Source organism: Oncorhynchus mykiss, chromosome 13 (genome assembly GCF_013265735.2).
Source record: "Oncorhynchus mykiss isolate Arlee chromosome 13, USDA_OmykA_1.1, whole genome shotgun sequence".
Classification (NCBI taxonomy): Eukaryota; Metazoa; Chordata; class Actinopteri; order Salmoniformes; family Salmonidae; genus Oncorhynchus; species Oncorhynchus mykiss.
Window position 1 is genome coordinate 23,290,067 of NC_048577.1, and position 17,521 is coordinate 23,307,587.

At 44.6% G+C, this 17,521-nt stretch overlaps 1 protein-coding gene across 1 annotated transcript in view; it reads left to right on the top strand.

The window, feature by feature from the left end:
• Positions 1-17,521, top strand: part of LOC110485978 (protein kinase C alpha type) — a 244,639-nt gene that overhangs the window by 209,404 nt on the left and 17,714 nt on the right. The window contains exons 14-15 of the mRNA XM_036940643.1: positions 1,997-2,077; positions 5,844-5,951. Of these exons, the coding sequence (XP_036796538.1) occupies positions 1,997-2,077; positions 5,844-5,951 (189 nt within the window). The remainder of the gene's footprint in view (positions 1-1,996; positions 2,078-5,843; positions 5,952-17,521) is intronic.

Below are 17,521 nucleotides of genomic sequence, written 5' to 3' on the forward strand. Positions count from 1 at the left end.
ACACACACACACACCCACAAAGACACACTCCTTATACTGTGCGTGAAAAACAAAGCACTGACCTCTTTCCCCACCTCATCTCCATGACATAATTGCCTATCTTTTTATTGATGACCTTCCTCTGGCAAACCCCTCGCTTTTCCTCTTCTCTCTTGTCCTCTCTTCGGGTCTCTCTGTATTCCCCCCCCCCCTCCTCCCCCAGTGGAGCAGGGGAGGGGAGGGGAGAAAGAGGGAGTGTTGATTCATTCATTTCTGCCATAATTTCTTGAACCCGTCCTCTGAAAAGCGGTTCCCGTTTGCAACACTGTCCCACAGGACACCGTCAGACCCGTGCTTTCCTTCCGATGCTCTTCAGTCGTGTTGTTCTCCACTTCCACCATATGTTCAATGGACGACCCGTTTTACATGCACATGCATGCACAATGTGTTCCTGGGCGGACTTAACCCAGCTGTTATTGCACAAGTAGAGATGCCCCACTTCACAAAACGATAACGTTGTCTCCCTCCATTCGTTTAGCACCAGTGAACTCTCCTGTGGACGTCGCAACAGTACTTTCCTTTGCATCACTGGATTCCCCCCCCCCCCCCCCTCTACGACAGGGCAGTGCTTCGCTCCAGCCAGGCTGTCTCATGTCTCCATTAGAATGGATCCAGTGATACGCTAGGGGGGTCACAGCAGCAGATGGTGAAACTGGTTGACAGGATGTACCTGCTCTCTCGGTGATGAACCAGGTTCCCTCTAGAAGAGGATGCTAATTGCTAATAAGAGCTAGATTGACTGGTGGGGCGAGTGTGGATGGCCTGTGTCTCGGGCTCTCCCTGGCACTTAGCGATAGACCGTTAGCAATAGACGTATCGTGCCGACAATGTGAAAGGCTTTTGTGTGTGTGTGTGTGTGTGTTATGTGTCCATATGAATGTGTTACAGTAGCTGATGCAGAGTGTGAGACTAAAATGTATAAATATGTGTGTGTGCCTGTCTCTTTGTCTGTAATGTGTATATACTTTGCCAACATTTCAGTTTCTGTGAACATGTACATTGTCTTATCTAATCCCATGTAACTCTTTTCATCCCTCACTTTCGCTCGCTCTGTCTCTCTCGCTCTCTCTGTCTCTCTCGCTCTCTCTGTCTCTCTCGCTCGCTCTGTCTCTCTCGCTTGCTCTGTCTCTCTCGCTCGCTCTGTCTCTCTCGCTCGCTCTGTCTCTCTCACTCGCTCTGTCTCTCTCGCTCGCTCTGTCTCGCTCGCTCGCTCTGTCTCTCTCGCTCGCTCTGTCTCTCTCGCTCTCTCTCTCTCTCTCGCTCTCTCTCTGTCTCAATCGCTCTCTCTCTCTCTCTGTCTCTCTCGCTCTCTCTCTGTCTCTCTCGCTCTCTCTCTGTCTCTCTCTCTCGCTCTCTCTCTCGCTCTCTCTGTCTCTCTCTCACTCTTTCTCTGTCTCTCTCTCGCTCTTTCTCTGTCTCTCTCTCGCTCTTTCTCTGTCTCTCTCTCGCTCTCTCTCTGTCTCTCTCTCACTCTCTCTCTGTCTCTCTCTCGCTCTCTCTCGTCTCTCACTTTCTCTCTCTCGTCTCTCACTCGCTCTCTCTTGTCTCTCACTCGCTCCCTCTGTCTCTTTCTCTGTCTCTCTCGCTCTCTCTCTGTCTCAATCGCTCTCTCTCTCTCTCTGTCTCTCTCGCTCTCTCTCTGTCTCTCTCTCTCGCTCTCTCTCTCGCTCTCTCTGTCTCTCTCTCACTCTTTCTCTGTCTCTCTCGCTCTTTCTCTGTCTCTCTCTCGCTCTTTCTCTGTCTCTCTCTCGCTCTCTCTCTGTCTCTCTCTCACTCTCTCTCTGTCTCTCTCTCGCTCTCTCTCGTCTCTCACTCGCTCTCTCTCGTCTCTCACTCGCTCTCTCTTGTCTCTCACTCGCTCCCTCTTGTCTCTTTCTCTGTCTCTCTCGCTCTTTCTCTCTCGCTCTCTCTCTGTCTCTCTCGTCTCGTCTCTCACTCGCTCTCTCTGTCTCTCCAGATTATTGCATATCAGCCATATGGGTTATCAGTGGATTGGTGGGCATACGGAGTGCTGCTCTACGAAATGTTGGCAGGACAGGTGAGTGTGTCTCCCACCTCTCTCCACACACAGACAAACACACACAGAGACACACTCGTGCAAATCCTTCAGGTTTCTAGATAAAGACACAGCCGGGTCACCTTCACACTGACTTTACAGTAATCCTGTCTCATGAGAACAAAAGCACACACTCACGCACACTGTCGTCATCCATCTGCCCTCCTCTCGTGGGACATGGAGTCATTTTGGACATTTTCGCCCCCACACCTTCTCTCATGCCTGTGTATGTATTCCCAGCCTGGTCTCATAGACTAGACATAACATGGTAAACGCAAATCCGGGACACTCAAATTAGTATGATATGTTACGTTTGGTATGGTTAATTAAGGCAAAAATGAAAGTACGAATGAACGCGAACGTCTAGCAACCCAAAGGTTGCAAGTTCAAATCTCATCATGAACAACTTAGCTTTTTAGCTACTTTGCAACTACTTAGTATGTTAGCTAACCTTAAACCTAACCCTTCCCCTAACCCCCCTTAAAACCACTCCTCAACATAGCCCTAACCTTAACTCCTAGCCTAGGTAACGAAGCCACCTAGCTAGAATTCATAACACATCATACGTTTTGCAAATTCATAATATATTGTACATTCTGAAAATTCGTAACATATTGTACGTTTTGCAAATTCGTAACATATAATGTGAATTGTAATTCGTAACATATCATAAGAAATGGAGTGTCTCAGATTTCCGTACAGAATAATATGAAATGCTTTGAGAGCAGGTTGATATTCTGTGCCCTAACCCTTTATACTTATGGGAATTGGCCTATATGAATAGGGCTAAATTGTAATGTTTCTTACAGAAGAAATATGAAAGCATATGCATAACCATGGTAGCAGTTGAAAGGGAACAGTTTGGAGATTATGGGGAAATTATTAGACCAAAGTTGAGGACACAACAGTCCTCCTGACACAATACTGAATCCAAACACTACACTGTGGATTTTAAGTGCAGTATACATTTACTGTTCTTGTGGATGCGTTTGTTGATAACGAAATCTGAAAATACACTGGATACATTAAGTTTCATGATAAGAATTTGCCTGTAAAATGTGGGGTAGGTGCAACCTAAGACAAAGAAATGGGTTAGAGTGAGAGGACTAACTGCTGCCTGTGAGTGGCCACACACCTCTCCAAAGTGTGCACGGTCCCAAAGTCATTTCAGTGCACTTTTAGACTCAAAGAAGAGTCTTCAACTATTTGGTCCACATAGAAAGTGGCCGTGGGTGCATTCAGGTGCGCGTGACGCGGTGAATTCTCTTCACAATAGACAAACATCAAACATAGGGGCGGCAGGGTAGCCTAGTGGGTAGCCTAGTGGTTAGACACCTCTTGCGTTGAGATGCAGTGTCTTAGACCAATGCGCCACTCGGGAGCCCATCCTCCTATGGCTCCTCTCACCAGCCTACACTGTACACTACATAGGGTATAGCCATAGAGGGCGCCATTTAAGATGCGGCCAGGGCTAACTCCCTGCTGCCGTGTTCAGTAGGTGTGATGGGTTTGTTCACTCCCTGTGTGTCTGGGGCGCCAGTGGCCAGGAGCTTCATCCTGTCCCGTTCACTGGGCAGAAACAGACGGCGTGATGAACGAGCAGCAGCCCAGCCATCCACTGAGAGAAGTCCCTGGGGCAGGAAAATGTTGTTAGCAACTTTGGGTTTTTATACCCCTTTTACAGTACACACTCACAGGCCGAAAGTAGTTCATTTGGCTTATATGGCCTCAGGATTGTAGGGGGGGGGGGGGGGTTCCCTCTCAAGAGGGTGTTCAGTGCAGTGTACTGTATATCAGATAAAGAGAGCAGAAAGCAACCTAGGTATCTCTTGCCAAAGGGTTTTAGTCTAGTGGAAATGAAAAATAATACATTTATGAAGTGCCATAATGCACACATTATGGTTAGTAATGATGGAGGTGGAGGGAGGAAATAGCTGGACCATCTAGTCCATTTCCCTCCCAGCTGGCAATTTTTGTCTGGAACTTGTTTCTTGCACTCTCTACGCTCCAGATCTCTTTCGTTGATTTTTATCTTCCGTTTTGTAACTTTCTCTCTCTCTCTCTCTCTCTCTCTCTCTCTCTCTCTCTCTCTGTCTCTCTGTCTCTCTCTCTCTCTCAACAAGCCACCATAACAACCCTTATTCAGTTGTACTACTGGACTGGGAAAGGATAGAATATACACACATCCAATGGCTTTGAGCAGGCGCCTTGGTACCGAAGTGTAAATGGTTCATAAATTAAATTCTTCCAAGTGTGTGTTTTTTATGACAATATTTGGAACTTTAGACCATTGAAGGGTTAACATGATTAGTTGAAGGTTAGTTCATGTTTATTCTGTTTTTGGACCGATAATGCCCCTGGCAACAACCTTTTGGACTTCATTTTCCCCCGCAATACTCTGTTCAAATAGGCTTGGAATCCCCTGACGAGCTGTTTTAAGCAGTCCTGTGAGGCCCGCTCTTCTGGCTGTTTGTGTAGCCAGCATTACCTTTCTAATCGTCTTTGTTCTCCTAAAATTCCATTAAGGCTTTTTATAAAGTTGACATTTGCAATTCAGACTCTACTAAACTGGGCCCTGTTTAGAAACGACCCCTGAAAAATAGCTGTGACATTAAGATACCAGATAGATTATCATGAATTTACCCGTTTGATTAAAGGTGAAGGTCAAAATGACTGATAAGACATAATGTTTTAGGTCATTACAGATGTACTACATATTCTGATGTGTTAACGTTTACATGATATTGTCAACATATTTACACCATGTATATAACATTCTCAACCTATTTACACCATGTATATAACATTCTCAACCTATTTACACCATGTATATAACATTCCAACCTCTTTACAACGTATATAACATTCCCAACCTATTTACAACATGTATATAACATTCCAACCTCTTTACAACGTATATAACATTCCCAACCTATTTACAAAATGTATATAACATTCTCAACCTATTTACACCATGTATATAACATTCTCAACCTATTTACAAAATGTATATAACATTCCCAACCTATTAACAACATGTATATAACATTCCAACCTCTTTACAACGTATATAACATTCCCAACCTATTTACAACATGTACATAACATTCCCAACCTCTTTACAACGTATATACCATTCCCAACCTATTTACAACGTATATAACATTCCCAACCTCTTTACAATGTATATAACATTCCCAACCTATTTACAACGTATATAACATTCCCAATCTATTTACAACGTATATAACATTCCCAACCTCTTTACAACGTATATAACATTCCCAACCTATTTACAACGTATATAACATTCCCAACCTCTTTACAACGTATATAACATTCCCAACCTCTTTACAACATATATAACATTCCCAACCTCTTTACAACGTATATAACATTCCCAACCTATTTACAACGTATATAACATTCCCAACCTCTTTACAACGTATATAACATTCCCAACCTCTTTACAACGTATATAACATTCCCAACCTATTTACAACGTATATAACATTCCCAACCTATTTACAACATGTACATAACATTCCCAGACTATTTACAACATGTACATAACATTCCCAACCTCTTTACAACGTATATAACATTCCCAACCTCTTTACAACGTATACAACATTCCCAACCTATTTACATGTACATAACATTCCCAAACTATTTACAACATGTATATAACATTCTCAACCTATTTACAACGTGTATATAACGTTCTATGTAACGTATTGTTCCGCAGCCCCCGTTTGATGGTGAGGACGAGGACGAGCTCTTCCAGTCCATCATGGAGCACAACGTGTCGTACCCCAAGCAAATGTCCAAAGAGGCCGTGTCCATCTGCAAAGGGGTGAGTACGACCTTTGACCCAAAGAACCCTTTGAACCTCCGCCCCTATCATAGAAATAGAATTACGGGAACGGAAACTCCCATTGAAGTCAATGTAGTTATTTTTCGATTGCCCCTACGCTGTTGCATCCTGCCCCACAACCATCACCCTTAAACCCATGGTCTTCCCCACTCCCCTTTGAAGCTAGTCTCTCACCCCGTTAACCTTGACCCTTCATGAAGTCAACTTTTTGAAGCCGTCTTTACTATGACCTTTATGAAGACACTTTCCATTGACATGTACAGTAGGAAGAGCAGGAAGTGATACGTCGATAGACTCTATGTCGATTTTTATTTTTTTATTTCACCTTTATTTAACCAGGTAGGCAAGTTGAGAACAAGTTCTCATTTACAATTGCGACCTGGCCAAGATAAAGCAAAACAGTTCGACACATACAACAACACAGAGTTACACATGGAGTAAAACAAACATACAGTCAATAATACAGCATAAACAAGTCTATATATGATGTGAGCAAATGAGGTGAGATAAGGGAGGTAAAGGCAAAAAAAGGCCATGGTGGCAAAGTAAATACAAATAGCAAGTAAAACACTGGAATGGTATGGATTGCAATGGAAGAATGTGCAAAGTAGAAATAAAAATAATGGGGTGCAAAGGAGCAAAATAAATTAATTAATTAAATACAGTAGGGAAAGAGGTAGTTGTTTGGGCTAAATTATAGGTGGGCTATGTACAGGTGCAGTAATCTGTGAGCTGCTCTGACAGTTGGTGCTTAAAGCTAGTGAGGGAGATAAGTGTTTCCAGTTTCAGAGATTTTTGTAGTTCGTTCCAGTCATTGGCAGCAGAGAACTGGAAAGAGAGGCGGCCAAAGAAAGAATTGGTTTTGGGGGTGACTAGAGAGATATACCTGCTGGAGCGTGTGCTACAGGTGGGAGATGCTATGGTGACCAGCGAGCTGAGATAAGGGGGGACTTTACCTAGCAGGGTCTTGTAGATGACATGGAGCCAGTGGGTTTGGCGACGAGTATGAAGCGAGGGCCAGCCAACGAGAGCGTACAGGTCGCAATGGTGGGTAGAATATGGGGCTTTGGTGACAAAACGGATTGCACTGTGATAGACTGCATCCAATTTGTTGAGTAGGGTATTGGAGGCTATTTTGTAAATTGCATCGCCAAAGTCGAGGATTGGTAGGATGGTCAGTTTTACAAGGGTATGTTTGGCAGCATGAGTGAAGGATGCTTTGTTGCGAAATAGGAAGCCAATTCTAGATTTAACTTTGGATTGGAGATGTTGGATATGGGTCTGGAAGGAGAGTTTACAGTCTAACCAGACACCTAAGTATTTGTAGTTGTCCACGTATTCTAAGTCAGAGCCGTCCAGAGTAGTGATGTTGGACAGGCGGGCAGGTGCAGGTAGCGATCGGTTGAAGAGCATGCATTTAGTTTTACTTGTATTTAAGAGCAATTGGAGGCCACGGAAGGAGAGTTGTATGGCATTGAAACTTGCCTGGAGGGTTGTTAACACAGTGACCAAAGAAGGGCCAGAAGTATACAGAATGGTGTCGTCTGCGTAGAGGTGGATCAGAGACTCACCAGCAGCAAGAGCGACCTCATTGATGTATACAGAGAAGAGAGTCGGTCCAAGAATTGAACCCTGTGGCACCCCCATAGAGACTGCCAGAGGTCCGGACAGCAGATCCTCCGATTTGACACACTGAACTCTATCAGAGAAGTAGTTGGTGAACCAGGCGAGGCAATCATTTGTGAAACCAAGGCTGTCGAGTCTGCCGATGAGGATGTGGTGATTGACAGAGTCGAAAGCCTTGGCCAGATCAATGAATACGGCTGCACAGTAATGTTTCTTATCGATGGCGGTTAAGATATCATTTAGGACCTTGAGCGTTACTGAGGTGCACCCATGACCAGCTCTGAAACCAGATTGCATAGCAGAGAAGGTATGGTGAGATTCGAAATGATCGGTAATCTGTTTGTTGACTTGGCTTTCGAAGACCTTAGAAAGGCATGGTAGGATAGATATAAGTCTGTAGCAGTTTGGGTCAAGAGTGTCCCCCCCTTTGAAGAGGGGGATGACCGCAGCTGCTTTCCAATCTTTGGGAATCTCAGACGACACGAAAGAGAGGTTGAACAGGCTAGTAATAGGGGTGGCAACAATTTCGGCAGATAATTTTAGAAAGAAAGGGTCCAGATTGGCTAGCCCGGCTGATTTGTAGGGGTCCAGATTTTGCAGCTCTTTCAGAACATCAGCTGAACGGATTTGGGAGAAGGAGAAATGGGGAAGGCTTGGGCGAGTTGCTGTGGGGGGTGCAGTGCTGTTGACCGGGGTAGCAGTAGCCAGGTGGAAAGCATGGCCAGCCGTAGAAAAATGCTTATTGAAATTCTCAATTATGGTGATTTATCAGTGGTGACAGTGTTTCCTATCTTCAGTGCAGTGGGCAGCTGGGAGGAGGTGTTCTTATTCTCCATGGACTTTACAGTGTCCCAGAACTTTTTTGTGTTAGTGTTGCAGGAAGCAAATTTCTGCTTGAAAAAGCTAGCCTTAGCTTTTCTAACTGCCTGTGTATAATGGTTTCTAGCTTCCCTGAACAGCTGCATATCACGGGGGCTGTTCGATGCTAATGCAGAACGCCATAGGATGTTTTTGTGTTGGTTAAGGGCAGTCAGGTCTGGGGAGAACCAAGGGCTATATCTGTTCCTGGTTCTAAATTTCTTGAATGGGGCGTGTTTATTTAAGATGGTTAGGAAGGCATTTTTTTTTTAAAATGTCGATAGACTCTATGTCGATAGATATGACTGACTTTGGCACGTAGCCTTTAGACTAAAGGTTATGTCATTGAAGGATCTATCACTGTAGCCTGCAGGCACGGGTTTACTACCTAGATAGCGAAGGGCATACTGTACTATAGGGGGGTAGTGGATTCAAAACAAGCGGAATTGGAGAAGCATGGTGATGAGTTATGGATGTGTGTACCTCACCCCTATTCATCACCAATAATAGTGCCCACCTGTGTAATGGTGGGTGGCCGTCTACGCTCCTTGAAGGTCCTTTAGATCAAATAGTGTCTGTTACAGGTGCATAGGTTTCAAAATGGGAGTAGAAGGCGAGACGGAGACTTAAAAGCTTAAAACTAATTTTTCCTTATTTTTGACTGTTGGTCTTCATCTCTCATAGTACCCACCTGTGTGCATATATTGGACGGCAGCCATATTGTGGCAAAATAAAATAAAATGTAAAGGCAGAGAGAGAGAGCGAGAAACATAGGGAAAGGTGTGCCTGTGTGAGAGGAGAGGGGAAGACACTAATAACACGAGCAGGAGGAGAGATGGAACGTTCCAGGGCTGAGCCGAGTCAACGAACTGTGTGATAACACACTCGTGTCCACACCTCCCCACTTAAACCCCCAGAGCTCTCACATCCTCTACCTCTCTATCAGTCTCTCTCCATCAGTCTCTCTCCATCAGTCTCTCTCTATCAGTCTCTCTCTCTGTCTGCCTGCCTGCCTTTCTTTCTTTCTTTCTTTCTTTCTTTCTTTCTTTCTATATTTATTTCTATATTTATTTCCTTTCTTCCTTCTATATTTATTTCCTTAATAGCCTGTGGCACCCTGTCTCTCTGTCAGTGGAAGAGAGTGAGGCCACTCCATTGTTTCTGCAGATGGGGGATTGCTTTGATCCAATGCTCTGCCTTTGTGGACGGGCCATCCTCTAAGGCTGGCGTGAATAAAAGGTCTCGGGGAGGTTTGTGTGCCTGTGTTCTAGCAAGGAGAGAACACTGAGAACCTGGTCATGATCCCTTAGCTCACCAGCCACAGACTGACTGATTCTCAGACCTCAAGTTGACATTTTGAAGGTGAAGGTCCAGCAAAGCAGACAGGATTCCGTTTGCAGCGTACAAGGGTTCCCTTTTCACAACGTGTAGGGGAACCGCATGACCTGTGAACACGACCCTGACAATTACTGTTTCCTTTTCCCCTGCTGTGACATACACACACACACACACATGTCTAAGTCACAATTCTGACGCTGCCACCAACAGACGACAGGAGTAGAAAGGGACTGGCTGTCATTTTAGGAGTTGTTACATTACCCAGAATGCTTTGCTGCCACCACCACTCTCCGGGGGGTGAAGACATCAAAACTATGAAATAACACATATATATATATATAGAACATATAACACATATGGAATCATGTAGTAACCAAAAAATTGTTAAACAAATCAAAATATATTTGAGATTCTTCAAAGTAGCCACCCTTTGCCTTGATGACAGCTTTGCACACTCTTGGCATTCTCTCAACCAGCTTCATGAGCCTCAGAAATTGCAGCCCAAATAAATGCTTCACAAAGTTCAAGTAACAGACACATCTTGACATCAACTGTTCAGAGGAGACTGCGTGAATCGAGTCTTCATGGTCAAATTGCTGCAGAGAAACCACTACTAAAGGACGCCAATAAGAAGAAGAGATTTGCTTGGGCCAAGAAACATGAACAATAGACATTAGACCGGAAATCTGTCCTTTGGCCTGATGAGTCCAAATTTTAGATTTTTGGTTCCAACCGCTGTGTCTTTGTGAGACACAGAGTAGGTGAACGGTTGATCTCCGCATGTGTGGTTCCCACCGTAAAGCATGGAAGAGGAGGTGTGATGGTGTGGGTGAGCTTTGCTGGTGACACTGTCAGTGATTTATTTAGAATTCAAGGCATTCTTAACCAGCATGGCTACCACAGTATTCTGCAGCGATATACCAATCCTTATCCCAGTCTGCTGTTCCCACATGCTTCAAGAGGGCCACCATTGTTCCTGTTACCAAGAAAGCTAAGGTAACTGAGGTAAACGTCATCATGAAGTGCTTTGAGACACTAGTCAAGGACTATATCACCTCCACCCTACCTGTCACCCTAGACTCACTCCAATTTGCTTACCGCCACAATAGGTCCACAGACGACGCAATCGCAACCACACTGCACACTGCCCTAACCCATCTGGACAAGAGGAATACCTATGTGAGATTGCTGTTCTACAGCTCAGCATTTAACACCATAGTACCCTCCAAGCTCGTCATCAAGCTCGAGATCCTGGGTCTCGACCCCGCCCTGTGCAACTGGGTACTGGACTTCCTGACGGGCTGCCCCCAGGTGGTGAGGGTAGGTAACAACATCTCCACCCCGCTGATCCTCAACACTGTGACCCCACAAGGGTGCGTTCTGAGCCCTCTCCTGTACTCCCTGTTCACCCACGACTTCGTGGCCATGCACGCCTCCAACTCAATCATCAAGTTTGCGGACGACACTACAGTGGTAGGTTTGATTACCATCAACGACGAGACTGCCTACAGGGAGGAGGTGAGGGCCCTCGGAGTGTGGTGTCAGGAAAATAACCTCACACTCAACGTCAACAAAACAAAGGAGATGATTGTGGACTACAGGAAACAGCAGAGGGAGCACCCCCCTATCCACATTGACGGGACAGTAGTGGAGAGGGTAGTAAGTTTTAAGTTCCTCGGCGTACACATCACGGATAAACTGAATTGGTCCACCCACACAGACAGCGTTGTGAAGAAGGCGCAGCAGCGCCTCTTCAACCTCAGGAGGCTGAAGAAATTCAGCTTGTCACCAAAAGCACTCACAAACTTCTACAGATGCACAATCGAGAGCATCCTGTCGGGCTGTATCACCGCCTGGTATGGCAACTGCTCCGCCCACAACCGTAAGGCTCTCCAGAGGGTAGTGAGGTCTGCACAACGCATCACCGGGGGCAAACTACCTGCCCTCCAGGACACCTACACCACCCGATGTCACAGGAAGGCCATAAAGATCATCAAGGACAACAACCACCCGAGCCACTGCCTGTTCACCCCGCTATCATCCAGAAGGCGAGGTCAGTACAGGTGCATCAAAGCAGGGACCGAGAGACTGAAAAACAGCTTCTATCTCAAGGCCATCAGACTGTTAAACAGCCACCACTAACATTGAGTGGCTGCTGCCAACATACTGACTCAACTCCAGCCACTTTAATAATGGAAATTGATGGGAATTGATGTAAAAATGTATCACTAGCCACTTTAAACAATGCCACTTAATATAATGTTTACATACCCTACATTACTCATCTCATATGTATATGTATATACTGTACTCTATATCATCTACTGCATCTTGCCATCTTTATGTAATACATGTATCACTAGCCACTTTAAACTATGCCACTTTATGTTTATATACCCTACATTACTCATCTCATATGTATATACTGTACTCTATACCATCTACTGCATCTTGCCTATGCCGTTCTGTACCATCATTCATTCATATATCTTCATGTACATATTCTTCATCCCTTTACACTTGTGTGTGTATAAGGTAGTATTTGTGGAATTGTTAGGTTAGTTTACTCGTTGGTTATTACTGCATTGTCGGAACTAGAAGCACAAGCATTTCGCTACACTCGCATTAACATCTGCTAACCATGTGTATGTGACAAATACAATTTGATTTGATTTGATCCCATCTGGTTTGCGCTCAGTGGGACTATCATTTATTTTTCAACATGTCAATGACCCAACACACCTCCAAGCTGTGTATGGGCTATTTGACCAAGAGGGAGAGTGATGGAATGCTGCATTGGATGACCTGGCCTCCACAATCACCCAACCTTAACCCAATTGAGATGGTTTGGGATGAGTTGGACCGCAGAGTGAAGGAAAAGCAGCCAACAAGTACTCAGCATATGTGGGAACTTTGTCAAAACTGTTGGAAAAGCATTCCAGGTGAAGCTTGGTTGAGAGAATGCCAAGAGTGTGCGAAGCTGTCATCAAGTTAAAGGGTGGCTAAGTTATTGGATTTGTTTTGCTCCCCCATCCTATGCTAACCTACAGTATATGCCGCTATACCCAGATGCTATGTTGCTGCTATGTTGCTGCATCCAAACTGCCAAGTTTCAAACAAAAAATAAATTGCTATGGATATCTTCCTCCCACAACAGAGACTCTGGTCAAAAGTAGTGCACTACATAGGGAATAGGGTGCCATTTTGGACGCAGTCATTAATACTTTTTCTCTCGTTACATTTCAATTACAACAAATTATGTTTTTCGGTAAAGATAGTGGAGTACTGTACCTGCCAGGCTGGCTATGCAACCAATTTCACCCCCTGCTTATGTAACATACGCCCACCGACAGACACACACTCCTAATGAGCATTATGTTCCAACGTGAGTGGGCAACTTTCTAATAGGGCTATTTAAGTCCATGCACGCTGTTGTGAAACTTAAAGAAAGAAAGAGAGGAGAAAGAGCTAGAATTCGTGTTCAACTAGGAAAATACACTGCTGTAAAATATACTGTTTCCTTAAAATGTGTATAGAATGTTTAAGCTGGAAGTAGAAGCCTAAGTGTTGCAATCCAAGATGGCATCGCAGTCGGACGTGTGTTTGTCTTGTCTTGTCCCATGTAAATAGTCGGTTTCGTTGCTTGTTTTTTTTGTATATATTTTAATCTCACTTTCCACCTACGATCTAAATATACTTTCCTGCAACCCACCTCGCCCAATGTGGTACGGATCTGCAATTTTTATGCATTATAACTGGAACCTCCATCAGAAGCGTACTAGCTAGTAGTCACTGTTAGCCACGGCTAGCGGTCTTCACCTTTTATCTCGGACACCAGCCAGCTTTAGCTCGGTCAATACATGCCAGTCTGCACATCGCGATATCAACCCAGAGCATATCGGTTTCAACCGGCTTTTCCGTTGCGATGTCGCCAAAGACCCATCTGCTAAAGACCCTTCTGTAACCGTAAAAGCCTTGGTCTCATGCATGTTAACATCAGAAGCCTCCTCCCTAAATGTGTTTTATTCACTGCTTTAGCACACTCCGCCAACCCTGATGTCATAGCCGTGTCTGAATCCTGGCTTAGGAAGGCCACCAAAAATGCTTAAATTTCCATCCCCAACTACAACATTTTTGTCAAGATAGAACTGCCTAAGGGAGCGGAGTTGCAATCTACTGCAGAGATAGCCTGCAGAGTTCTGTCATACTGTCCAGGTCTGTGCCCAAACAGTTCGAGCTTCTACTTTTAAAAATCCACCTTTCCAGAAACAAGTCTCTCACTGTTGCCGCTTGTTATAGACCCCCCCTCAGCCCCCAGCTGTGCCCTGGACACCATATGTGAATTGATTTCCCCCCATCTATCTTCAGAGTTCGTACTGTGAGGTGACCTAAACCGGAATAGTTTAGCACCCCGGCCATCCTGCAATCTAAACTAAACTAGATGCCCTCATACAAATTATCAAGGGACCTACCAGGTATAACCCTAAATCTGTAAACATGGGCACCCTCATAGATATCATCCTGACCAGCTTGCCCTGTAAATACACCTCTGTTGTCTTCAACCAGGATCTCAGCAATCACTGCCTCATTGCCTGAGTCCGAAATGGGCCTGCGGTCAAACGACCACCCCTCATCACTGTCAAACGCTCCCTAAAACACTTCAGCGAGCAGGCCTTTCTAATCAACCTGGCCTGGGTATCCTCATCCCGTCAGTATGCCTGGTTGTTCTTTAAAAGTGCTTCCCTCACCATCTTAAATAAGCATGCCCCATTCAAAATATGTAGAACTAAGCCCTTGTTTCACTCCAGACCAGCACAAGAACATCCTGTGGCGTACTGCATTAGCATCGAAAAGCCCCTGCGATATGCAACTTTTCAGGGAAGTCAGAAACCAATATACACAGTAGGTTAGGAAAGCTAAGGCTAGCTTTTTCAAACAAAAATTTGCATCCTGTAGCACTAATTCCAAAATGTTTTGGGACACCATAAAGTCCATGGAGAATAAGAGCACCTACTCCCAGCTGCCCACTGCACTGAGGCTAGGAAACACTGTCACCACAGATAAATCTATGATAATAGAGCATTTCAAGAAGCATTTCTCTACGGCTGGCCATGCCGTGGCTACCCCTACCCTGGCCAACAGCTCTCCACACCCGCAGCATCCCCCCCCCCCCCCCTCGCTTCTCCTTCACCCAAATCCAGACAGCTGATGTAATGAAAGAGCTGCAAAATCTGGATCCCTACAAATTAGCTGGGCTAGGAAATCTGGACCCTCTCTTTCTAAAATTATCAGCCGAAATTGTTGCAACCCCTATTACTAGTCTGTTCAACCTCTCTTTTGTATCGTCTGAGATCCATTAGGAAAGGTGGAGACACTCCAGACCCAAACTGTTATAGACCTATATCAATCCTGCCCTGCCTTTCTAGTCTTCAAAAGCCAAGCCAAGATCACCAACAATTTAGAATCTCACCATACCTTCTCCACTATGCAATCTGGTTTCCGAGCTGGTCATGGTTGCTCCTCAGCCACGCTCAAGGTCCTAAACGATATCATAACTGCCATCGATAAGAGACAATACTGTGCAGCTGTATTCATCGACCTGGCCAAGGCTTTCAACTCTGCATTCTTATCGGCAGACTCAATAGCCTTGGTTTCTCAAATGACTGCCTCGCCTGGTTCACCAACTACTTATCAGATAGAGTTCAGTGTGTCAAATCAGAGGGCCTGTGGTCCGGACCTCTGGCAGTCTCTATGGGGTGCCACAGGGTACAATTCTCGGGCCGACTCTTTTCTCTGTATTTATCAATGATGTCGCTCTTGCTGCTGGTGAGTCTCTGATCCACCTCTACGCAGACGACACCATTCTGTATACATCTGGCCCTTCCTTGGACACTGTGTTAACCTGTTGCGACGAGCAATCCCGTATCCGGGAGCGTAATTATAGCCTCAAGCTCATTAGCATAACGCAACGTTAACTATTGATGAAAATCGCAAATGAAATGAAATAAATATATTGGCTCACAAGCTTAGCCTTTTGTTAACAACACTGTCATCTCAGATTTTCAAAAAATGCTTTTCAACCATAGCTACACAAGCATTTGTGTAAGAGTATTGATAGCTAGCATAGCATTAAGCCTAGCATTCAGCAGGCAACATTTTCACAAAAACAAGAAAAGCATTCAAATAAAATCATTTACCTTTGAAGAACTTCGGATGTTTTCAATGAGGAGACTCTCAGTTAGATAGCAAATGTTCAGTTTTTCCAAAAATATTATTTGTGTAGGAGAAATCGCTCCGTTTTGTTCATCACGTTTGGCTAAGAAAAAAACCAGAAAATTCAGTCATTACAACGGCGAACTTTTTTCCAAATTAACTCCATAATATCGACAGAAACATGGCAAACGTTGTTTAGAATCAATCCTCAAGGTGTTTTTCACAGATCTATTCGATGATAAATCACTCGTGGCAGTTTGGTTTCTCCTCTGTTCAAAATGGAAAAATACACGCACCTGGAGATTACGCAATAGTTTCGACAGAGGACACCGAGCGGACACCTGGTAAATGTAGTCTCTTATGGTCAATTTTCCATTGATATGCCTACAAATACGTCACAATGCTGCAAACACCTTGGGGAAACAACAGAAAGTGTAGTCTCATTCCTTGCGCATTCACAGCCATATAAGGAGACATTAGAACACAGCGCATTCAAAATCTGGCTCACTTCCTGTATGAAATGTCATCTTGGTTTCGCCTGTAGCATTAGTTCTGTGGAACTCACAGACAATATCTTTGCAGTTTTGGAAACTGTGTTTTCTTTCCAAAGCTGTCAATTATATGCATAGTCAGGCATCTTTTCGTGACAAAATATCTTGTTTAAAACGGGAACGTTTTTCATCCAAAAATTAAATACTGCCCCCAGAGGTTCAAGAGGTTAACAAACCTCCAAACGAGCTTCAATGCAATACAATACTCCTTCCGTGGCCTCCAACTGCTCTTAAATGCTAGTAAAACTAAATTTATGCTCTTCAACCGATTGCTGCCCGCCCCCGCCCGCCTAGCATCACTACTCTGGACGTTTCTGACTTAGAATATGTGGACATCTACAAATACCTAGGTGTCTGGTTAGACTGTAAACTCTCCTTCCAGACTCACATTAAGCATCTCCAATCTAAAGTTAAATCTAGAACCAGCTTCCTATTTCGCAACAAAGCATCCTTCACTCATGCTGCCAGACATACCCTTTGTAAAACTGACCATCCTACCGATCCTTGACTTCGGCGATGTCATTTACCAAATAGCCTCCAACACTCTACTCAGCAAATTGGATGCAGTCTATCACAATGCCATCCGTTTTGTCCCCAAAGCCCCATACACTACCCACCACTGCGACCTGTATGCTCTCGTTGGCTGGCCCTCGCTACATTTTCGTCGCCAAACCCACTGGCTCCAGGTCATCTAAGTCTTTGCTAGGTAAAACCCTGCCTTATCTCAGCTCACTGGTTACCATAGCAACACCCACCCGCAGCACATGCTCCTGCAGGTATATTTCACTGGTCATCCCCAAAGCCAACACCTCTTTGGCCACCTTTCCTTCCAGTTGCTGCCATTGACTGGAATGAATTGCAAAAATCACTGAAGCTGGAGACATTTCACCATCACTAACTTTAAGCATCAGCTGTCAGAGCAGCTTACCGATCGATCGCTGTACCTGTACACAGCCCATCTGT